This window comes from Trichomycterus rosablanca, chromosome 2 (genome assembly GCF_030014385.1).
Source record: "Trichomycterus rosablanca isolate fTriRos1 chromosome 2, fTriRos1.hap1, whole genome shotgun sequence".
In the NCBI taxonomy this organism is placed as follows: Eukaryota; Metazoa; Chordata; class Actinopteri; order Siluriformes; family Trichomycteridae; genus Trichomycterus; species Trichomycterus rosablanca.
The window spans coordinates 3,585,326-3,609,782 of record NC_085989.1 but is presented as its reverse complement, the minus strand read 5'-3'; the positions used below and the strand labels follow the sequence as shown (position 1 = coordinate 3,609,782).

The window sequence follows — 24,457 nt, the reverse complement described above, 5'->3', positions numbered from 1 at the left end:
TACACCTTAATTTCTCATTACTGATGGATTACACCTGGTGGATTACACAGTGTTGGTCTGCCAGGTCTGGAGGACAGAATGTCTGCTGTGCTATCAGCTGTCTGCGACCCTGACCAGGATAAAGTGAAATGTGTGGATCCATTTTATTAAATCAAGTTTGTTACACATTTGGATAATTTATTTCATTATTTTTTTTTCTGCCTGTGGTCAGCATTTAGAAATATTTAAAATTTAGAAGCTAAAATCTTTTTGTCTGTTTTGACTTTGCAATTTATTTATTCACCAACTCCTCATTTCTGATTAGGCTCTTTTTGAAAATCTAAATATCCTTACCTTAGTTTTGGTTGATTCATTAACCTGAACACTAAATTTCTTTTTAACATGTTGATTGTGCAGTGATGTTTTGGGTTTATTATTATTAATTTATTTTACACAATAACTGCACCTCTGCTTTCACCGGCTCTTACAGCACCTTAGTTTTGGTTACTTTAACCAGTGTACAGTAAAGGCCAAAGGTTTAATACCACTAGTGAAAATTCTTCTCTTTGGTGTTTTTCTTGAATTATTATATGTTTTTTATCCAATATGTGTCTCAAACATCGAAGCTCTTTAACAACTAATTAATGACCAAAGAAGATCAAGGAGTGCTGACTGTCATGAACTATTCACCACATGAACCTGACATAAAAACTGCTCAGCATTTATAAAGGGCAAATGATAAAAAGGAAGCCAAACATTTTGTAACATCTCAAGATGCTCTTTGGATTTTTGTGAAATGCTTGGACAATGTGGATCATCACATTTTGCACAAACCTTTGAAAGGGAACCATATCAAATACATACTACAAAAAAATTAAACTTTTGGATGCTAATTAAGTGATTTATATTGGGAAAAACTGTGTTACATTCGAGATAAGTAAAATTCGAGGGCAGTTGTAGCGTAGTGGTTAAGGTACTGGACTAGTGAGCAGAAGGTTCCTGGTTCAAACCCCATCACTGCCAGGTTGCCACTGTTGGATTCAATTGTTTAGACTGTAAGTTGCTTTGGATAAAAGTGTCTGCTAAATGTCGTGAATGTAAATGAGAAAACCACAAAATACATTAAACTCTCTCCGACTTTTGGCCTACACTGTATGTATGCCATGTTCTACATTTTAATGGGGCAGCACGGTGGCACGGTGGCTCGGTGGGTAGCACTGTTGCCTTCACAGCAAGAAGGTCCTGGGTTCGATCCCCAGGTGGGACAGTCTGGGTTCTTTCTGTGTGGAGTTTGCATGTTCTCCCCGTGTCTGTGTGTGTTTCCTCCGGGAGCTCCGGTTTCCTCCCACAGTCCAAAAACATGCAAGTGAGGTGAATTAAAGATACAAAATTGTCCATGACTGTATTCGATATAACCTTGTGAACTGATGAATCTTGTGTAATGAGTAACTACCGTTCCTGTCATGAATGTAACCAAAGTGTAAAACATGACGGTAAAATCCTAATAAATAAACTACATTTTAATGATTTTTAATATTTATCATACTATATCTTGTTAAAATACATCCTTTGGCTTATTGTACACATACTGCAGTATTGCCATCTTATTTTTAAACTGATTTTAAACTAAATGTTCGGTATACTGTTATGATTATGACTCGGTTGTTGTTTGGGGTCTTTAGCTTTGAAGGACCGGAAAGCTGAGAATTCTTTTTCCGTTGTAACCCGGCGCTTATCAGCACGCATGGCGAGTCGAGTTTCATTCTAGCTCTAAAAAACTGATTAATATCGGCAAATTAGAGATTTTACAGCATTATTAACAATGGTGAGTAACATGTTCATGTTATTAATGTTAAAACGGTAATGTCGAGAGGAACACGGCGGCTTATAGGCAACAATATTATAGGCTCGCTTAGCTAGCTGGTCGTTATGTAGGGTTGGGTTCCAAATGCACCCTTGGTGCCTATACTAGTGCACTACGCCTGGCATTTATGAATGAATTTCTTGTTGAATCTAGTGCACTACAATTGTGTGTGTAAGCGATTTAGAGTTCGGCCCTTTTCTTTTTCTTGCTGTTTAGCTAACGTGACGCATTATTATATTGTCTAACCGTCCTGCTAAATTACTGTTGTTTCACAAATATAAGACTATTTATTAAATACTACAAATATTTTAACATTTTCAGTGGAAGTAGAATAAAGTAGAATTTCTTTAAACAATACTAATTGATTATTGTCAAGAACAGCATACCCTGTATGGCCAAAAGTATGTGGACACCTGATTATCACACCAGATAAACACAGGATAGAAAAGCTTCAGTCCTACTTTGTGAGTTTGTGTGGTCTATCACTGTTTGGCTGAGCTGTTGTTGCTCATAGACGCTTTCCCCCCACAATAATAGAACTTACAATTGACCAGGGCAAGAATTTAAGGAACTAACTTGTGAAAAATTTGGCATTATTGGCAGTGTCACGTTTAAAATGCACTAAAATCTATTGACTATGTAATATTTTGACTGATGATACTGTCCACAAGTGTCACTATCCACAGTTCAATAGTGTACAGACCCTTTGACTATTTTGCACACCTTATTGTGTAGCAGATTGTTTTTAATGGATATATTTGACATTTTTACTCACTGAATCTTCACAGAATCACCAATAATGATGATGAAGCGAAAACATGTTTTTAGTTTTGTTTTTTTGACATTCCTTAACATTCTGAAGCTGAAATCTCTCATTAAAACCTCCTTTACTGTGGAACACTTGAGTAAAACACATGTGAGAGCCCGCTTGGAGTTTGCTAAATGTCATGTAAAGGACTGGCAGGTTCTATAAGGGAGTTTCTCAGTGGCAGGGACAGAGAGACTGGTAAGGATTTAGGGAAGGATGGATGCAACCAAATACACCGAAACGTATTTGCAAACTGGAGTGACAGCTCACCTTCATCAGCCAAAACAAAAGTACCATGCCTTTGGTAACATCCCTGATCAAACAATGCGCCTACCCGCCATCCGATCTCTCAATTATAAAAGCATACACCACAGCAGCTTGGCAAATAAGTATGGGAAAGTCTTACCACCAACAAACTCTACGAGATCCACCCTACCATAAAAATGGATAGATGTCTCATAGGACACACCAAATTGACCCATACCTATTTGCTAAAAGGAGACCAGGCCCCCACTTGCCCCCTCTGTGGATCTAGAACTTCTGTTAAACACGTCCTCCACTCGTGCCAACAGATGAAAACAAAATTCTACAATACGAACAGCTACAAGGAAATCTTTACCTCAGTACCCTTCCAAAAACTGCTAAATTTGTGCAAGCAATTGCACTTAAAAACGCCATTTAAGTTAGAACCATCATAGTTACACCCTCTAACCACCATAAGCACAAGTAAAGAAAGCAAATCGTCCCACCACCTTGACGTTTAAAGACAATCTATTGGCTAGCCATGATAATAGCCATAGCAGCTGACATGGCGTTTAGAATTAAACAAACCTTGCCTTTGGAGCTAGCTTTGCCAAAGCACCCACTGAATCCCTATCGAACATCTCTGGAGGGATCTGAAGTTGTCTGACTTGTTGTATTTCCTGTTTGCAGAAACCCATCCTTCTTCAGGGCCATGAAAGGTCCATCACCCAGATTAAATACAACAGAGAGGGGGACCTGCTGTTCTCAGTGGCCAAAGACCAGGTAACACACGATGTTACATTCAGTCCCTTATCATACAAGCCTTGTAGAGTAGGACAGGATCTTTTTATACATGTATTTAATTTTGTGTGTTTTTTTTCCGTCCTACCAGTTTGTCAACGTGTGGTACTCTGTGAATGGAGAGAGGCTCGGCACTTACAACGGCCACACTGGAGCTGTTTGGTGTGTTGATGTCGACTGTATCCTTCAGCCCAGATGCTGGTTTACTTTAAAACTGTTGTGCACTATAGGAGGCATCGTTAACATTTTATTATTCGATCGAGTCGTTGATTTCGTCTTTCTGTCCTTGTCCTGCGGTATATTCATCTCCATATATTCATTTGTCCTGTCCTGAACATTCTCCTTTACCTGCATGTCCTCAACACATCCATAAACCTCTAGCTCAGCAGCTCCATCCTCAGCACCCTTCTCCCCATAGAACCCTTTTTTTATTTATTGTTTACCTCATCCTAGTGTTGGTTTTCCTTAATCCACTGTAAAGGGGACACGAAGCACGTGCTGACCGGATCTGCCGATAACAGCTGCAGACTCTGGGACTGTGAGACAGGTTAGTACATTTGTGTAAATGTCGGAATATGTTGTGATGTATTGTTTTGATGGTTAGCAGATTCAGGGCCCAGTAATCTTGCTATCATGGTAATTGTGGTTATTTAGTTATTTAGGGTTAGATACCACTCAGTACTTAATAGAACGCTTTTATTTGTCATATATACATATACATTTAGCAGACGCTTTTATCCAAAGCAACTTGCAGTACTGTGACAGTATATTATCGAAGCAATTGAGGGTTAAGGGCCTTGCTCAAGGGCCCAACAATGGCAACCTGGCAGTGGTGGGGCTTAAACCAGCGACCTTTTGATCAGTAGTCCAGTACCTTAACCACTAGGCTACAACTGCCTACTGTACAGATGTACAGTACAAGCTTCCTTGTTTGGAAGCTGGGGTCAGAGCGCAGGGTCAGTCATTGACTGAGAGAGTTAAGGGCCTTGCTCAAGGGCCCAACAGTGGCTGCATTGCAGAGCTGGGATTCAAACTCTCAACCTTTCAGTTGATAGCCCAAAGCCATAACAACTAGTCTACCACTTGAACTCACCAGCAGCAGTCTTATGCATTTTCAAGCCCTCCTTGAACAGACTGATGAATTTCTTCTCAGGTAAACAGCTAGCCGTGCTCGAGACCAACTCGGCAGTGAGGACGTGCGGCTTCGACTTCAGTGGAAACATCATCATGTTCTCGACCGACAAACAGATGGGCTACCAGTGTTTCCTGAACTACTTTGACGTGCGAGACCCCCAGCAGATAGGTAAATCTATCACTGTTACTATCCATTACAGCTGGATATGGTCAGTAGTCCAGACGTGGACGTCCAGCAGGAAGTCAGAATATTCGTATAGTTCTTTGTTAGGAAAGAAGTGATATTAACTCTGTGCTCATGTTTATTTTTTTCCCTTAGAGGACAACCAGTCTTATCTGTCCGTGCCATGCAACGAGTCGAAAATCACCAGTGCAGTGTGGGGGCCGCTGGGAGAGTATGTGATCGCCGGTCATGAAAATGGAGAAATCAACCAGTTCAGTGCAAAGGTGCGTTAAATAAACTATACGGACAAAAGTATAGGGACACCTGTTATTATTAAATTCGTTTGTTTTAGCCACAACAGTTGCTAACGGGTATAAATCAGTTATATAAAGGCTGATATGCTTTTAGGGAAGGCCCTTATCTGTTACAGCATTACAGCTCTGCCTCTGTAATGAAAACTCCAGTGTCCTACACAGAGCCCTGACCTCAGCAACACAGAACAGCTTTGGAATGAATCGAAGCTTTCTTGACAGACATCAATGCCCAGCCTTACAAATGCTCTTTTGAAATAAATGAATAGGCACAAATTCCTACAGACATACTTCAGAGTCTTCTGAAAAGCCTTCTCAGAAGAGAGGCTGTTGTTACAGCCACACAGAGGTCACTCTGGTTTAATAGCATTTGTTTTTAGGATGGGATGTCCAACATATTCATGGTCAGGTGTCCAAATACGTTTGGTCATATAGTCTGTGTATCTAAAAAACAGCACTACACATCAGTGATCTAAACTAAGCACTTCATAACGTTGTTTTAGGTTGATGATGAGATTAGAACTTGCCCTTGTAAGGTTGTTCAATGATGACAGAACATAACTGAGTTTTTCTGCTCCGCTGTGTAGTCTGGAGAAATTCAGAAGACGGTGAAGGAGCACACCAAGCAGATCAACGACATCCAGACATCGGTCGACCTCACCACGGTCATCACCGCCTCCAAAGACTGCAGCGCTAAGGTTGGTGTCCTGTAGTGGCTGTAATCAGGCCTGGTTTGTTCCGCTTATACTGCTGACGCCGCTGTTCTAATAAAACCAACAAAATGTTTGGCCTGGGGCGTCCAAATCTATTAACTCTTTTCGACCAACAAGAAGAGGGTTCCGTTCCAGTTTGCGAACCTGATTTTTTGAACTGTTTAGTGCATTTTCACCAAAAATTAAAAGGTTCAGAACCGAGAACCTTAGTTAACTTATGGAACCAAAGAATAGGAACGGTGGAAGGCTAGTGAGTAGAGCCTTGGGCTGTCAATCAGAAGATTGTCAGTTTGAATACAGGCTCTGCTATGCAGCCCCTGTTGGGCCCTTGAGCAAGGTCCTAAACCCTTTTGGGTCCAGGGGTGCTGTACAATAGCTGACCCTGCGCTCTGACCCCAGCTTCCAAACAAGCTGTGATATGAGGAATAGAATTGTGTTGTACTGTACACGACACGTGTATCTGTATATATGACACATAAAGGCGTTTTATTTTTCTTGAAACAGCAATAAAGTTGCGATGACGGGCGTGTCTGTTTGTACAGGACAGAGAACGTCTCCTTATCACCAGTAGTTGATTTTGTACTTGCTTTTTGATGTAAACAAACATCTGTAACAGCAGCACAGATGCTCCTGCAGCTCGTTACTTGTTCACATTTACATTTGTGCCATTTAGTGTACACGTCTATCCTAAGTGACTTACATTTGTGACGGTATACAATCTAAGCAACTGAGGGTTAAGGGCCTTGCTCAAGGTGGCAACCTGGTGGGTGGGGCTTGAATCAGCAACCTTCTGATTACTAGTCCAGTACCTTTACCACTAGGCTACAACTGCCGTTAACTTTCATTGTTGGTTCTAATAAAAACTGGTGCAAATGTGTCTTGTTTTCTGAATAGAATTAAGGTTATAAGAGACCTGAATGAAACCAGTTCAAGATCCAGAGTTATTTTGGTTGGAATATCATTTTATTTATCTTTACATTTCTCTTTTTTAATACATGTATAAACATTTATTTCTCTAACATTTATACCTCGATACTTTTGAAGCTGCTGGAACGTTGCAAATTTCCCTGTGTTAATAATAAAAGGCTTATTTAATCTTATCTAATCTTATACCAGAGACCGCTCTTAAAGCCATGTGGAAACTCACTCCTGGTTCCTCCTGCATGTCCAACAGTATAAATTTAACTGACCTTCTCTTTCTGTGCAGCTGTTCGATTCCTCGACACTAGATCACATCAAAACCTTCAAAACCGAGCGACCGGTCAACTCTGCTGCCATCTCGCCCATCATGGACCACGTAAGTGCTCACAGTGCAGCTTTATCCACACGTCAGATTTATCTAGCTTTATAATCTATGGAACATCAGAAGGATTTTATTTTACTCTGTTGTATCTGTCAGTAATTTCATTAAGACAAAGTGCGCTATGAGGCGCTCGGGTGGTGCAGCCATCTGTTATACTAGATTTGGGTTCGAATCTGAGCAGTGCTATCGGCCGACCGGATGTCTTTAGAGACATGATGGCTATGGATTGTTACTGGGATGCATTGCACCCTGTGTTTCCTCATGAAACCAGACCGCTGCGACCCTGTCCAGGATGAATGTGCCAGATATCTGGTTCTTTATTTCTTTCGGCAGCCCTCCTGTCTTTATTTGGGCTTGTGATCAGCACTGAGAACGCACTGACAAGTGCATCTCCTAATGTCTGGGCTTAAATATTGAAATTCTGATTTTAAAAGATGGAGCCAGTGACCGCACACGTGCCAGACGAGTCGTGTGCTATTCCGAGGGGTGCATGTGATCGTCAGTGGCCAGATTCAAATGACTGGGGGAACTGGAGATGATTAAATAAGCCTGTTACACAGTTATTGTGATTAAAAAACAGGTTGGAACGGCGGGAAGTCGCCACTGAAACGGTGTGGATGGACCTACATGCTGGATAATAGATTTAAATTTTCCACTATTGTCCAGATTTGAACCGTGTGGGTTTTGTTTTTCAGGTGGTGATGGGAGGAGGTCAGGAAGCCATGGATGTCACGACCACTTCTACCAGGATTGGCAAATTTGAGGCCAGGTGGGTACACAAACAGTCCAGAACTGCCTGAAAGCCACAGTTTGACCCTTCAGCAAAAGGGGTTTCCTTAAACTTTGCCCTAAAATGGAAAGAATGTGATTAATGTGTAAAATCTGTTTATTACAGATTCTTTCACGCTGCTTATGAAGAGGAATTCGGAAGAGTGAAGGGGCATTTCGGCCCGATTAACTGTGTGGAATTCCATCCCGACGGCAAGAGGTACAGATGATTCGTGCTTGTTCTTCCCTTTAATTCATTTCAAAAGCTTGATATGTTTGTGAATGATTTTAATCCATTATTTCATCTCGTCTGTTTTTGTCGTGCAGTTACAGCAGCGGAGGAGAGGACGGCTACGTCAGAATCCATTACTTTGATCCTCATTACTTTGATTTTGAGCTTGAGGCCTAAAACCGACAGCATTCCTGATTTAAACACCCAATCAGCACCATAATGACTTTCATGGGCTGCAGCTTTTCTGTACTAATAATGGACGTGAAGTTCAGACTTTTATTATTCAAATATTCTGAATAAACTGGATCTGACTTGCAACTGATCTTTCAGGAGTCTGATTTTAATGTAACTTCTATTAAAGAGAACATGAAGATTTACTTGCTCGGGGTGGAGTGTGCAAAGTACAAGTACAAGTGCAGGCAGGAGTGATTTACGATAGTGAAAGAGAAAGTACGAGACAGTAGTGTGACCTGCTATGTTGTCTGGCTGAAATAAAGATTCTGTGATTCACGTTGGGAAAGTGTTTATTTCAAACCCTGCATGAGCCAAAAAAAAAATGGGTTACAGAGAATAATAATAACAATTAATAGGGCTGGCTCCGATCCGATACTCTGTGTTGGTATCTGTCCGATATTGGCCCAAATCACTGGATCGGATATCGGAAGGAAAAAAACGTGTAATCCGATCCTATACTCTTGCTTAATGTAAACAAGGACATTGTTTGTGTGTAAAGCAAATAACACATGAAGATACGTTCCAACAGCGTGTTGTAAAATAATTTAATGTTCAAACATTCGAGTGGAGTTTCACGAGAACGCTACTTTAATATCACCCACGCTCAGTGCACAGCAAACACAGAACAACATAGCACACCCGGAGACGATCATTTTCTAATCTCTTCCCTGCACACTCGCTCCCTATACCCTAGCACTGTACACTTCTAACATTCTTAAAGAGCCTTATATGTAAATCACATTACAGAAGTGGGGATTATTGCCTCTCACGCTTGATGACATTGTTAAAATGTGCCACTGATCTACAACTCATCTGCAACAGTCATTCAGAAATTAAAACACACTGATCTACTTCAACTTTTAGCATTTTAAAAATCATCTACTACTGCCACATCTAAAAACACTGTTTAATCACAATAACTTTATAAATGATAAATCGGTCTTGTCCCGGCTTGGAGATATCTCACATCCTCAACGATTAATCCATTAGTGTTATGAAATGAAACAAACGACACCGTTTCATGTTTTCCTTTTCAAAATCCTGCAGGGTTTAATAATAAGCATGCTTTGGTTTTTAATAAACTAAAAACATGACAGAACTTTAACAGAAAATCTCAACCAAACTGCATCAGTTCTAATTGGTCCATCACGTTTGATTGACATCCACATCTTCCAATTGTAGACACTTTTGTTAAACAAGCCAAAAATGCTGTTAAATGTTCTGTGTGTAAAAGTTAATATAAAACTGCAGTTTTGTATAAGTGTGATGTTGTAGCTTCTGTATTTATTCCTTTAGAATATTTGTTGCACAGTCTGAGCGTCGTTATTTAGATCGCTAGGTTCTCCCCGTGTCTGTGTGGGTTTTCTTCCGGGAGCTGCGGTTTCCTCCCAAAGTCCAAAGACGTGCAAATGAGGTGAACTGGAGATACGAAATTGTCCATGAATGTGTTTGATAGAGAACTTGAGAACTTAATGAATCTACCGTTTCTGTCATGAATGTAACCAAAGTGTGTAAAACATGACGTTAGAATCCTAATAAATAAATACATAAACCCTGTATTAGAGGGATGGCATGGGTAGGAAGATTTGGAGACAATGTTAGCGAGGTGAGATTGCGATGCTTTGAGGGATGACAGTTCCACAATGAAAAGGGTGCTGAGGCGGGAAAGTCCAAGAGGAGGTTTATGGAGGTGGTTGATCTGTTGATAATCTGATGTGTTGACCCCCAACGAGAGCAGCCACAAGAGGAATTTATTGTTATTATAATAATAATAATAATAATAAGTTGGACTTATATAGCGCCTTTCACAATACCCAAGGACGCTTATTGTTCATTATGATTATAATTCTTTGCACATCAATTAATGTTGTGGTTTTTATGGTGACCATCACCGCCCTAAGACATCGCCAACCGTGTCTATGCAGGCGGACGACTTCCTGATGGCACTGCTGCAAATTACACCACAGATTGTGGTAGTGGCCTAGAGTACGTTACCACTGCGCCACTTGAGTGCCCACCTACCACACATGCTAATATAAAAAAAAAAAATAATCATCCTTATTTAAAGAAAGGGGACTTCAAGTTTTCACTCAACCATGAAATCGTCTGCCTTGCCGTCACCCTCTAAATAATAATTTTATTTATGCCACAATCATTTTAACATATTTACGAACAATGGCATACGGTGATACTGTACACCAGGGTTTTTCAAACTTTTTTAAGTGACCCACATTTTGTCTATGATTTTGACATGGCCCAGGCAACATAATGCATCTTACTCTCTACACAAGATGTAACATAAAGCCTCCACAAGGGGGCGTTTACATGCAACTTTATTGAATTACTTATATTGTGCTCTCAAGCCTCAAAAAACCCCTGCTGTGCACAGTAAACAGAAGTATTGGGACAGCGCTTCTAATTTTTGAACTAATGTGTTTCAGCCACAATCATTGCTAACAGGGTTAATAAATCAATTCTATAAAAGAAATAACGAGCTTCCAAATTTGCAGCAACAGATCAGGGAAGGTCTTTCCCTCCTCCACCATTACTGTGCCAAAAACAAGCTCGGTTTAAAGAAACTCCAGTGGCCTGCTTTACTAAACAGCTTTGGAATGAACTGGAACGTCAACTGAGGCTTTCTTGACCAACATCAGTGCCCAGCCTAGACACACTAAAGTCTTATGGGAAGCCTTCTCAAATGATAAATGTATGTATTTATTAGGATTTTAACGTCATGTTTTACACACTTTGGTTACATTCATTAAAGAAACGGTAGTTACTCGTAACACAAGATTCATCAGTTTAACTCAAACAGTCATGAAGAATTTTGTATCTCCAATTCATCTCACTTGCACATCTTTGTACTGTGGGAGGAAACCGGAGCTCCCAGAAGAAAACCCACACAGACACAGGGAGAACATGCAAACCACACAGAAAGGACCCGGAATAGCTCCACCTGGGAATCGAACTAAGGACCTTTTTGCTGTGCCACCCCTCTCAAATGATAAAAGATCATTATTTTAATACCATTTGTTTATGAAATGTTGAGTCTAACAAGCTCATGGTCAGGTGTCCAAATACTTTGACCATACAGTGTAACTCCAAGTCTCCAAAAGATAATAAATCTTAACAATAAACACAAAACACACAGGAAGTCACGAGAACATTCTCTTTATTTATTTTACCAAAAAAGCATATAATATGGACATTTCAAACCCAATGTGGAACCGCTAAATCGGGCTCCAGGAGCCATCAACACAGACGCCGGCATTAAAACGAACGACTTTCTCTTTAAAAATGAGGTAAAGGACACCGCACTGGGGACCAGTGTCCACACACAGACCAGACCCGATAAGAAAATGGCAAAGAAATACAAAACAAACTACTGTGCGAGCGCGTTCAAGTCCGTGATTAAGAATAACTTAGAGCTGAAACGTTTCCTGATGAACATCGTTACTCTTTCTGAACTGCCTGTGTCTTATTCAGCTGCTACCGTTACACATTTCTACCTAAAAAATGATGCAAAGCACAAAAAGGAGAGAAAAAGGGGCTTTAAAAAATAAACATACAACTTTAAATTCAGATCGGCGATGGGGTGGGGGGGAACAGGACCATTCTGCCACTAAGATACAAATAGTAAAACAAGTACTAGAAAATAATTTACAGTCTTCAGCTCAGAAGCCAAGATTGTGTGTGTGTTCATGCATCCATTTGGACCGTCTCTGGTTCTCAGGTTGATTTCATTTCTTCTTTTGGCCTTTAAAAAAGAAAAAGTCCATCAATATTGTGCCTCAGTGAGCATGTTTTTATTCTCTAAATGTAAAACAAATAGGTGCATCATTTCTCATGTGTTTTTAGACAATATATTCACACTGCTCACCCTTTTGTGTCCATTTTCTCCTCTGGAGTTTTCTCCTCCTCCTTCACATCTGCAGAATCACACACAAGGAACAAAAGTTTAGTTTTGGTTCATTTGTTTCAAAACGGAAGACAAATTTCCACTTAAATGTTTACTTGTTGTTAGTTAGCAGTTACAGCCAGTTATAGACAGTGGTAGCCTAGTGGGTAGAGCTTCGGGCTATCAACTGAAAGGTTGCCATGCAGCCACTGTTGGACCCTTGAGCAAGGCCATTCACCCTCTCTGCTCCAGTGGCGCCGTACGATGGCTGACCCTGCGCTCTGACCCTGCGCTCTGACCCCAGCTTCCAAACAAGCTGGGACACACATACTGTAGGCGGCACGGTGGCTAAGTGGGTAGCACTGTCGCCTCACAGCAAGAAGGTCCTGGGTTCGATCCCCAGGTGGGGCGCTCTGGGTCCTTTCTGTGTGGAGTTTGCATGTTCTCCCCGTGGGTTTCCTCCGGGTGCTCCGGTTTCCTCCCACAGTCCAAAAGACATGCAAGTGAGGTGAATTGTAGACACTAAATTGTCCATGACTGTTTGATATAACCTTGTGAACTGATGAATCTTGTGTAATGAGTAACTACCGTTCCTGTCATGAATGTAACCAAAGTGTAAAACATGACGGTAAAATCCTAATAAAACAAAACAAACACACATACTGTACGTCTGTATATGTATGAATGACAAAAAAGGCATTCTTCTTCTAATTGCAGCAGTTATAAAGAAGCCAATTACTGCAGAGCCGAGAATCGAACTTGCAAGTGCAAAATGTCAGCACTGGTAAGCTAAGGTAACTAGAATGTAAGTAACTGCTTGACGATCCCTTTAGGAATGCGCGAGTCTGATCATGCATTCCTCTAATATATAGATCTGCTACATGATATACAGTGCTGTTGATATTCTAAACACTGCTGTTTAATGACATGGTGTGTTGTGTTGTGTTTTATCACCATTATAAGCTCTGTATTTAGAGCCACCTCTATGGCGTGCCATTTGTATGCTTTTTCAGAACACTTTAACTACACGAAAGATGTTTAAAGAGGTTAAGATTACAAGAGATGTTTGAGTTTTATGTTTTTCAGAAATTTTTTAATCTTAGGAGCCGTTTTTCTAAAAAATTCTTTTATATCTGATCCAATTAGGTATAGATTTCTGTCCTGGGTAAATAACTCACATTCACATAGAATATGTTTAATTGTTAAAGTAATTGAGCAATGAGAGCACTTTGGGGTCCGTTCTCCTTTTAGTAGGTGTCCGTGTGTAAGGTTTGAGTTTTAATGACATGTAACCAACTTACTACTCAAACACAGTCATTAAAAACCCAGGCTTTATAAACCATCTGTACTGATGCTGGATTGACATTGTTCAGTCCAAAAACAGTTCCAATACCTCTATATCCACTGCATCACAGACTGTGAAACGAGTTTTTCCCTGTTTAATACACAATTTGATGTAAAATTCAGAATGTAAGGTTTGTCTTTAGCGATTTAACGGTTTTCCATTCGTGTAGCGTTCAAGTGCCTCACGTTTACTGGTTAATTTGCACTATGAGGCGTCTTAGCAATCCTTGGACGCAGGGGAGGGGTCAAAACACAGACGGGAATTCTCATGTTTGAGACAGAACATGAAGCCTCGCACGGTCGCTGGATGTTCTAGGTTTACATTCATCTATTGAGATAACTGTGCTGTGTGTTGTAGCTTCTAACTATTCAATCATTCCATTTATGCATGTCATTTAAGCTGTACCGGTACGCTCACCTTTCTTTTCCTCTCCATCCTTTTCCTCCTCGGTCTTCACCCGCTTGGTCTTCTTGTAGTTGGCTGTGTTTCTGCGGCCTCCCTGTCCTTCATCTTCAGAGTCCGAGAACTCCTCGTCGCAGGCTATCCGCTTATCGTGGGCACGGACTGCAGAGACGAAACGTGTGCGTGTCATGATTAAATCACCAGCATTGCAGAATCTCCAGTCAAAGGCATGATCGAACTGAACCCTCCCCTCTAAGGTGCCAGGCAGGCATGGGAGTAACGTGCTACTCACTAGGGATGCGCTTGTCCGACTCGTCCTCCTCGTCCCCACTGTCCTCCTGCACGGCATCCTCTGGAATTGCCTGCATCTGCACTCCAGGAGCATGCGGCAGCATGCGCAGGTTCTCAAACAGACGCTGCCTAAAAGAGGGGAATTACAGAGGTGGGTTTTAGAAACGTCGTTTTGATATTCGACGAGCATTTTAGCTTTGTACGCTGGACACACTTACTTGATCTTTTCTAGGTAGTCGTTCGTGTTCTGGTTGGTCATGTTGGAAGGGCTGATGTGGAGCTTGAAGTCGGGTCCGAAATACTCGAAGTAATCGTTGTATGGAAGCTCTAAATTAAGCACACACAAAAAAAGCCCATTGTACCAGATATTAACTTAGATTAAAAGGTCAGCAGAACAGGCCTTGATTTACAGTATTTTACAGTACTTTTGTGCCTCTGAGGAATGAAACGATCCTTACCATTGGGTATAGTGCTGTCTAGGGCGACTGCGGTCTCATAGGTCCAGCAGCGAGCCACGTTCCTGATGGTGTAGCCTCCCCCACCCAGCATTAACAAGGGCAGATTGAAGCTCTTCATGTACTCCACACACTTAGCATGACCTGCAGGACCAATTCATGAAGAATCAAAACACAGAACTGAAGCAGAGAGGCGTCTAAGATAAAACACATTCAGTGCTGAGCAGTGTCTGATTTGTTTTTGACCTTTGATGGTGAGGTTGAAGCAGCCCAGTCTGTCCCCGGAGAGAGAGTCGGCACCACACTGAAGCACCACCGCGCTGGGCTGGTACATCTCCATCACTTTGGCCATAATCTAAAATGCACAGGTTTTATATAAGGATTTACTTTGTTTTTCGACTCATTTGAAAACCTTTGACAAAAATCAAATGAATATGACTTACGGGTTTAAATATGGCTTCGTAAGACTCGTCATCGATTCCATCCCTGAGCGGGTAGTTTACGGCGTAGTATTTACCCTTCCCTGCACCGATATCCTGCAAGAAAGAGCACGTCAGCATCAGCATCACCAGCGCCAAAGCAGGTGTGTGCTCATTATCCACCAACGCTGCACAACCTCTCATTTCCAAAGATGACACATTTAACTTTTGTACATTCTAAATTGTAGGGTATATTTTACAATATTTTCTTTTAATTTTTCATGTTCTTAATTTGTATCTCTCGTTTGAATTTCATGTTGTCTTAATTGTAACTAAATGTTTGCAAGAAGTCTTTCTGAGGTTCTAGATCTCAGGAATGTTTTAATGCTTTTAATTTTTCCCTATGTAAAGCACTTTGAATTGCCACTGTGTATGAAAGGTGCTATACAAATAAACTTGCCTTGCAGGAAAATTACTGTTTGTTAATTACAGCCAATTGGGTTTGGAAGTACTTTGGTAATTTATTGGACTAAACACAAAGAAATGCAGCCTAAATCTTTACCATGCATTGAGATTCCAGGCCTAAGCTCTGATAGACCAAAACGTAGCAGAAAAGTATGCTGCAGTTAGATGAGTCTTTAAGTTATCCATGCCTTGGCACTGATGTTGGTCATCACAGTTTCTTAAAACCAAGCTTTTCTTTGTGTCTTTATAGAACTTAACTTATAGAAGAAAAAATAGCCCTCCATAAACTGTTAGTGCAAAGTTAAATGCATATTAACCTTTGTATAATTGACTTATTATAACTCAGCAAATGCTGTGGCTAAAACACATGAATTCAATAAATAAAAAGGGAGCCCCAGTACTTTTGTCCATATAGTGTATGTGTGAAGTACCACTGATGCATGAAAATATAGTGGGAATTTAGAGAAACATATGCTTTAATCTAGGTGATGTATTTTCCTGTTAAGTCCATTGTTATTTCGACATAAATCCAGGTCCAATTCTGCATGTGCTACATCAACGTGGCTTTGTAGATAGAGAGTGTGTTAAGGTTCAGGAGATTTAACACTATTTTCAAAAAAGTTGGGACCTATAGCTTGTAGGTAAACATTCAGGATCGTGTTTAGAGCAAGACTGGCTTCCCCACAAACATCTGTGTTAGAACGTCACCATTGCGCTTCATAATTCTCATTAAGTAGTTGCAACTTGGAAGTGGGTCAGCAAGCAGATGTGCAGTGGGTTGCAGGTGTGTTCTTTATCCCTCAAGTCAAACTTGTGTGTTTACATAAGTATTTTTAGTACTGTTTTATACTAGTTTGTGATAGAAAACTATGAGTAAGGTGCTTCTTATAAAATCATATAAAGGCATTTCACATATTTAAAGTGTAAGATGGTTTTCACATATCCAGCAAGAAGGTTTTAAGAGCACTGCGACTGAGGTCACGAAAGAGAACAATCACATAGAACGTGCAAACGTAAACATAAGGATGTAAAAACAAAAGATATCTAAGTAAGTTGTCACACAACAAGAGCAGAATTATTTAGAACATAGCAGACTCTATGGCACCAAGATGCATCTTATTTTTGAATAACGCATGTGTATTTATTTATTTGTTTGGGATTTTTACACCATGTTAAACACGTGTCATTTAATTATATATCTTTTGCCTATCTTTTTTTTTTTTATCTTCCATCGTCCATTTTATATTTTCATTTTTATTCTTATGGCTCTGAGGAAGGTTAATACTGTTCTTGTGTTGTCTTGGGTAAGGGTTTCTTTTATGGTTTTAGGCATGTGCACTTGTTATCTTTCCTTTATGTATTTAGGGCATTCTAGCAAGATGTGTTTTACAGTTGTAAGTGTTTGACAGGTTGGTGGGTTTTCTCCTTTTACCAGGTATTGGTGGGTTACTCTGGTGTGGCCGATTTTGCATCTTGTGTATGCGGTTTGAGCTATGCGTCGTCCTCTGTGAATTTTTGGTTTGGTGTTGATGTTTGGGTGCTTTTCTCCGAGTTTGTTGGCGGTCTGAGCGTTCCATTCAACGCTTCAATTCCATTTTTCCTTAATGTAGGAATGTATTAATGGTTTTAAGTCTGTAGATGGAATTTTGATATTCGCCGTATTTTGTTTTGTTTTTCCTCTGGCTAACTGATCTGAGAAGCATCCTCCTGATGACTCTCGTGTCCGACTCCGAGGAGGAGGGGTTAGCAATGGAGAGGGCGATAGAGGTATAAAAAGACCTATGTAAAATTACTTAGTTGTTCTTACTGCAGTATGCTTCTATGCTGTATGTAAGAATCCACAATTGTGCCTTCATTAAACTTCAATCCAGCTAAACAGAACCTCGTGTCTGAGTTTATATAAAGCTTTGTATATATTTCTGCTTCATATAAAGGTTTTCAGTCCTACATCCTTAAGGAAATTGAAGATTATTTCTGTATTATATTGTGCGAGGTTCTTTTAATGTATACGGCATTTGGAGTCTTTGTTTCACTGTTGTACTTTGGTCTAAATGTCTGTAATCAAGCACTTAAATCACGATCATTTAGTTCAACATGACACAGTAATACCAGTATACTCTGCCATCTCCAGTTAGAAAGACCGACAGTAAAACGTGAATAAAATAAATAATAGTAATAAAAGGACACTCACTCTGAGGTCACCTGTGCCAGGAAAGTACTCGCCATACTTATGGAAAGACACAGTCATGACACGGTCTGTGGTATAGAAGGCCTCCTCAACACCATCGCCATGGTGAATGTCGATATCAATATACAGCACTCTCTGATGGTACCTGCCGGGTCCAACAAAAGACTTAACACACTCACTTCAAACAGAATCAGGCTGGTGTAGAAGACCTTCAATAAGTCGTTTATATTAAACACTGCTTGCCAGACCCTTTCTAGTCTAATTTTAGACTATGCAACCTATACCATTATACAGCAAAGTATATCTGTTAACAGGATGTAATATGGTAAAAATAAAGTATACTACGTTAGTTTATTGTTTGTTTATTAGAATTTTAACGTCATGTTTTACACTTTTTGGTTACATTCATGACAGAAACAGTAGTTACTCATTACATCAGTTCACAAGTTTATATCAAACACAGTCATGGACAATTTTTTATCTCCAATTCACCTCACACACAGACGCAGGGAGAACATGCAAACTCCACACAGAAAGAACCCAGACCGCCCCACCTGGGGATCGAACCCAGGACCTTCTTGCTGTGAAGCGACCGTGCCGCCCGGTACACTACGTCAGTCGTAACAAATTCCATCCATCCATTTACGGCATTTAGCAGACGCCTTTATCCAAAGCGACTTGCATTACAGTTACAATCTAAGCAAATGAGGGTTAAGGGCCTTGCTCAACCTGGCAGTGGTGGGGCTTGAACCAGCGACCTTCTGGTTACTAGTCCAGTACCTTAACCACTAGGCTATGGCTTCTCATTACGAGATTTACAATATCAAATGCGAGTGGCTTATTAGTCACGTCCAGTCAGACTCCCGTAATGGAGCTCCCTTATTGAACATATATACATGTGTAAAGTACAGTATAGTTATTTATCCACGTATCCCAGCGTACCTGGGAATTATTACTATGGACACAGTGGCTGCACGGCAGAGCCAAAATTCAGACCCCAAAACCTTCCGAATGGCCCAAAGCTCTATCCACTAGGCCAATCCTAATAAACGTTAGTGTTTCTACAGGGTATCCCGTCCCCTGTATAGTTTATAAATATTTTAACTTTATATTTTTGTAAATAATACATTTATCTTTACATAATTGAGGGTTAGGGGACTCGAAGGACTTACTTGAGCAGTTCCAGGATGGCCAGAACGATGTCGTTGACGTAGCAGAAACCAGACGCCTCTGACTTCTTGGCGTGGTGAAGGCCACCCGCCCAGTTGATGGCAATGTCCGTCTGCTGCTTGTTGAGTTTCACAGCACCAGCTGGACACGGAAAAACACAATTAAACACACAGCCATCGATCACCCGAATGTTCTCGTTTTCTGCTAGGACGTGTAATAAGGTTTCATGAATAAATAAAAACACAATCTCGGGCGCTCGTGCACGAATGTACTTACCGACTGAGCCGCCGGTTGAAAGCTGACAGAATTCAAATAGGCCATCGAACACAGGACAGTCTTCTCCGACGTTAACTGACCAAAATATAAAGTATTTTATTAACAGAAAAGCTGCTGAAGCAGAACAAAGCATATTGTTGTTGCCACCTGAAAATGCTTCACTACAGAATCAGCCTGTTGGTATTAAACGGGATATTTTGGTAAATTACTCACAGCTGCATCTGACATTCATCATGTTAAATTAAACCTGGCATAGTAATAGATCAGTTGAGGTTCATAATATATAAAATTAACACAAAAGCCAATTAGTCATACATTTTTTAGGTTACACAGATACACTATGGTCAAAAGTATGTGAACACGGCCATGAGCTAGGTGGACAATCCATTCCAAAACATGGGCATCAGTACAGTGGACCCTTGACTTACAAATTTAATAGGTTCTGAAGGGCTGTTCTTAAGTCAAAATCTTCGTTAGTTAAACCTATTTTTCCCATAAGAAATAATGTAAATAGAATTAATCTGTGCCAGACCTTCAAACCCCCCCCCCTTACCTAACCCTTCTAATGTCTTAAATGCTCTTTTTTGTTATAAATACAAGTATATTTCCCTTAAATCTTAAATTATTCTTTCCTTCTTTATTTCAAGTGTTGTATTTTGTAGGTGTAATTTCACAAAAGAATAACTTCCTTTTTCTCCCTTACTCAATGTTCCCTCTGTCTGATACAGTGACAGCTACAACTTTTATATTTAAGTAACTAATAATGAATGGTACCAAATTCTGCTCTGTGTATGTAGGAAGGCTTTTGTTTAATAATTATTGTTAATAAAATGTTTTTAACACTTTATTTTCTAACAGCCTCTAAAATTCACTGTTTTATTGTAGGGTTGAGTGATGTCCTACACACCAGTAACAAATATATGAGGTTATTATACATGACAACAGAATATCTGTCAGTTTATTGTAATCACCCACCAACTATTCGTTTTTAGGGATGCAAATTCTCACCTGCCCCTACTACAAACTAGAAATGAAACATACAAAGTTAAGTGAGACTATGATCACACAGGGTAAATCACTCACATCTCTGCATCTGCTTGCTATACTCAGACATGTTGTCCGGGCGGATCGAACGAAGGAACTTGATGTAGTCGTCACTGTGATATTTGGTCATCTCTTCACCGCTGGCTTTGTGAGGTCTCTGTTAGCAAACACACACAAAAATATTACATTACACGACTCGAACTTTTGTGCTCGAGTTTTCTTGTGATTAGTGTCACACACATTATACAACCCATCGGCAATAAAGGGTCACACACTGCGATTTTCTATCAGCATGCACTTTTAATGCCTCTGGGGGAAATAGGCAAAAATTGTACATGTGACTAAAGTACCGATTTATTTAAAAAAAAAAAAAAGCCTGGCGGTGGTTGGGTTTGAACCGGCCACATTCTGCTTACTAGTCCAGTACCTTAATCGCTGGGCTACTGCCCCATCAAAATATGAAACATGTCACATGTCTGTTTTTGTCCTCCCATTTAACTGTCTAGGACTAGTGGTCGGAAGGTAGGTGGTTCGGGCCCCGCCTCTGCCGGGCTGCCACTGTTGGGCCCTTGACCCTAGATTGCTTGCAATGTATTCAGTCACAATTGTAAGTCGCTTTGGATTAAAAAAAAAAGTGTCTGCTAAATGCCAAAAATGTAAATGTAATACTATCAGGTATAGGGTGGCATACAGTTTGGGACACAGCCCAATATTTTAGCTGCATTTATACTGGTTCAGACCATTTCACTGAGCTTTCTTTAAAGAATCAAGTCCCAACAGATGACTCCGGTTCTACACTCACTAAGTGGGCAACCCACGAACATCTAATAAAAGAAAAACATTTCCATGTCTTACATAGATCTCCATCTTCCTATAGAGGCCATAGTTCAGGAGAAGATTGTGGGTCATGCGGATGCGGTGGGGCTTCATGGGATGGCCCTGTCCGTAGTAATAATTCCCAACATCACCTGCAAAAGAGACGGTAAAAAAAAAAAAAAAAAAAGAATGTCACATTTATAGATCTGATAAACAATACTGTCTATATCAAAACCCTGAAAAGTATGTAAATCATCATAACAGGTCAATTAAATTAAAAATCAAAAACAACATCTTCAATTCAGTATTTTCCCCACATTCGCAACTGTGACCAGACATAAAATATAAAATGTACACTTTCACTTTATCGGACTGCACAGCGAGTACATTTTTGGATCTATACAGTTGTGCCAGTTTGGATTAAAATGGATTAAAACGGAATCTGAAGGCAAATTGCTGCATCCTCTCAACATAGTGCCAACTGTCCAATGTCTACCGTAACACAATATTCCAACAAACTGGTCATATGACATGATTAATATTGTGACCTTTGTATTGTTAATATTGATCATGTTTAACTGTTTTTCACTTTAACCTGTTGGACACATCACTTATTGAATCACTGTTATTACTTTATTCAAATTGCTGAACAGTTCACAAAGCAGCTCCACTTCCTGCAAAGTTTTTTTTACCATGCTGGTCATTTCAATACACAGTCCCACAAGTCAAAAGATTAAATACAGCCACAGGAGATGTGAGATTTGAATGGTTCTGTCTTTTTTGGTACTAAATGGGATTAGTTTGACTGAATCCATTAAAAAGTACATTGAACAGTGGTCTCTTGCCAAGGTCCAAAAGAAAACCTCAACTGTCACCATAATCTAAGAGAAAATCATAAGGGTCAGTATGTGTGTTTATTTTGTTTTTTTGGGATTTTAACGTCATGTTTTACACTTTGGTTACATTCATGACAGGAACGGTAGTTACTCATTACACAAGATTCATCAGTTCACAAGGTTATATCGAACACAGTCACGGACGTATCTCCAGTTCACCTCACTTGCACGTCTTTGGACTGTGTGAGGAAACCGGAGCACCCGGAGGAAACCCACACAGACACAGGGAGAACATGCAACACGCATCGAGGCATCGTTTAATCCATACAACTATATACAGTTCATGGTGTTTTGCACTGATGACTTTTACTTTCACAACGTGTTCACGCTGTGGGCAGGTGACGTGAAGAAGCCGAGGGCTGCATCCGGAACCTAACAGGACTTAAACCAGGTACTTTTCACGTACAGATAAATGAACACTACCTATTTTAACACACTCCCCGCTCCTGCGTACTGTTCAGTATGAAAGTAGCAATTTGAAACACAGCCGAGATTTGATAACGCAAACTGTATACATTTTAAAAGTGATACGATTTATTTTTGTTTTTGCATTTTAGTAATGTTCTCTTTAAACTGTCCTGTATGCAAGGATTAAAAATGTACAGTTTAAGAGACGTCTTATTCAATCTTATATGTATTTATTTTAAGCAAAAGTATCCGATTACTCGATTAACCGCTGGAATAATCGATAGAATACTCGATTACAAAAATAACCGATAGCTGCAGCCATAGTCAGAACCAACACTTATGAATCAGAAGCTGCTGGAACATGGGGGGGGGGGGGGGGGGGGGGGGGGTAACATCACAGCATCACAGACTTAAAGGCTGTTGTTTGAGATAGAAACCCCTGCCTCCAAATCACCACCTTAAAATAATAAACTTACTTGACTCTTGCACCAGTGCTTTGTGATGGGCGCAGTCAAATCTAAACCTAATTATATGGACACTGAGAAGTCACAAACTACAGTTAATCACTGACATGGAAATAGAAGGAGTTAGATTTAGTTATTAGAGTTTAGTTTAAGAGTTATTTAACTTTATATACCAATGTATTGTGTGTTTGTATATTTTAAACCGAGCGTTGGGGGGGGGGGGGGGGGTGGCACTACAAACTTAAAAAAAAAAGTGCCTTTTTTTTATTGGAAAAATGTGTGTTTTATTCAGTGACCGAAAAAAAGGAGTCTGGAAATTATTTAAAAATACAGATCATGACACACATCCTTTACAAGTGTATGTAAACTTTTGACTTGGTTGGTTTTTATAGCTTGTGCTTTTTTAACACTGAATTTACCGGGAAAAGGCTGCACAAACTAAACAAAATAAGTAAATAATAAGCACACGAATATTAAATGTTAAAAATCCACACTGAAGTGATTTAATAAACGCACAGCATCACTTCCATTGAACTTGGCGAAATCAATTATGCTAACCTGCTAACTATTCTCTTGTGCATGCGTGCTAGTCGTGAACCAGCTATAAGCACTTCTAATATTCACGATACAACTAAACAAGACGACAGAACCTGTATTGTAGTTTTTAAAGCGTGTGAAAATTAAAAAGCACGATAAACAAAAACACACTCGTTATTTGTAGCTTTAAATGCTAACTAGCTGGTTAGCCGCATAATGCTAACTTGCTAAAACATGCTAACCGGCTAGCCGCCGCTTACAATCAAATCTGCAACTACAGAAGCAAAATAAAACGCACTTTACAGCGCTATACTGAAGAAAACTGCACACTTTTGTTACAGCGCCGAACTGAATATGAATTAATGTTTCTAAACGGCGTTTCCTACCATCATAATAATAGCAAACTTTCTTCTTTGTTCCTTGCGAAGTCAGCGCCATTTTAGCTGCACACACTCGCTGTCTGATAGCGCCGCTCTTTCTGCTCCTCGACTCAGACACAGAGCGGCGGATCTCAACCAATCATATTACAGCTTTCCCGCCTGGGGCGGGACTTCTGTGTGTCTAAGCCAATCAGATCACCACGCTGGTTTATCAATTACTTTAAGCTGCTGCTCGGTCAAACTTCTCCCATGTCTATTGTTGGAGTTTGGCATGTTCTCCGCGCGTCCACGTGGAATTTCGAACCTCCCAAAATAGATAGATAGATAGATAGATAGATAGATAGATAGATAGATCGATATGGATATATACTGTACATACACATATACAGTATAAATACAGTACATATATAAATACATATATATATATATATATATATATATATACATACA

General features: G+C 40.0%; 2 protein-coding genes across 2 annotated transcripts; one reads left to right on the top strand and one right to left on the bottom strand.

The window, feature by feature from the left end:
* The first annotated feature begins 1,706 nt into the window (after positions 1 to 1,706).
* Positions 1,707 to 8,829, top strand: eif3i (eukaryotic translation initiation factor 3, subunit I). Its single transcript, XM_062989665.1, has 11 exons — positions 1,707 to 1,804; positions 3,585 to 3,677; positions 3,787 to 3,874; positions 4,177 to 4,242; positions 4,849 to 4,998; positions 5,149 to 5,276; positions 5,891 to 6,001; positions 7,224 to 7,313; positions 8,015 to 8,088; positions 8,215 to 8,307; positions 8,415 to 8,829. Exons 1-11 carry the CDS (start codon positions 1,802 to 1,804, stop codon positions 8,494 to 8,496), a joined length of 978 nt encoding a protein of 325 aa, XP_062845735.1. The 5' UTR covers positions 1,707 to 1,801; the 3' UTR covers positions 8,497 to 8,829.
* Positions 8,830 to 11,708: 2,879 nt separating this feature from the next.
* On the bottom strand, positions 11,709 to 24,101 carry hdac1 (histone deacetylase 1). The gene is made up of 14 exons (XM_062989653.1): positions 24,014 to 24,101; positions 21,362 to 21,474; positions 20,546 to 20,663; positions 19,463 to 19,537; positions 19,189 to 19,327; positions 18,020 to 18,161; positions 15,388 to 15,480; positions 15,191 to 15,299; positions 14,948 to 15,088; positions 14,708 to 14,816; positions 14,491 to 14,618; positions 14,214 to 14,360; positions 12,434 to 12,482; positions 11,709 to 12,310 (listed from the first exon to the last, which is right to left on the bottom strand). The coding sequence occupies exons 1-14, from the start codon at positions 24,063 to 24,065 to the stop codon at positions 12,283 to 12,285; spliced, it is 1,443 nt and encodes a 480-aa protein (XP_062845723.1). The 5' UTR covers positions 24,066 to 24,101; the 3' UTR covers positions 11,709 to 12,282.
* Between the last annotated feature and the right edge of the window lie 356 nt (positions 24,102 to 24,457).

Bases quoted from the DNA above. Each gene is read 5' to 3' on its own strand.
- eif3i (XM_062989665.1), top strand. The intron at 5,277-5,890 runs GTGCGTTAAATA...TCCGCTGTGTAG, and splicing joins TCAACCAGTTCAGTGCAAAG to TCTGGAGAAATTCAGAAGAC. The intron at 6,002-7,223 runs GTTGGTGTCCTG...CTTTCTGTGCAG, and splicing joins CCAAAGACTGCAGCGCTAAG to CTGTTCGATTCCTCGACACT.
- hdac1 (XM_062989653.1), bottom strand. From the start codon at position 24,065: ATGGCGCTGACTTCGCAAGGAACAAAGAAGAAAGTTTGCTATTATTAT. The intron at 19,538-20,545 runs GTGAGTGATTTA...TATTTTGGTCAG, and splicing joins TAGCAAGCAGATGCAGAGAT to TTAACGTCGGAGAAGACTGT. The intron at 18,162-19,188 runs GTAAGTCCTTCG...TGGACCCGGCAG, and splicing joins GCCATCCTGGAACTGCTCAA to GTACCATCAGAGAGTGCTGT.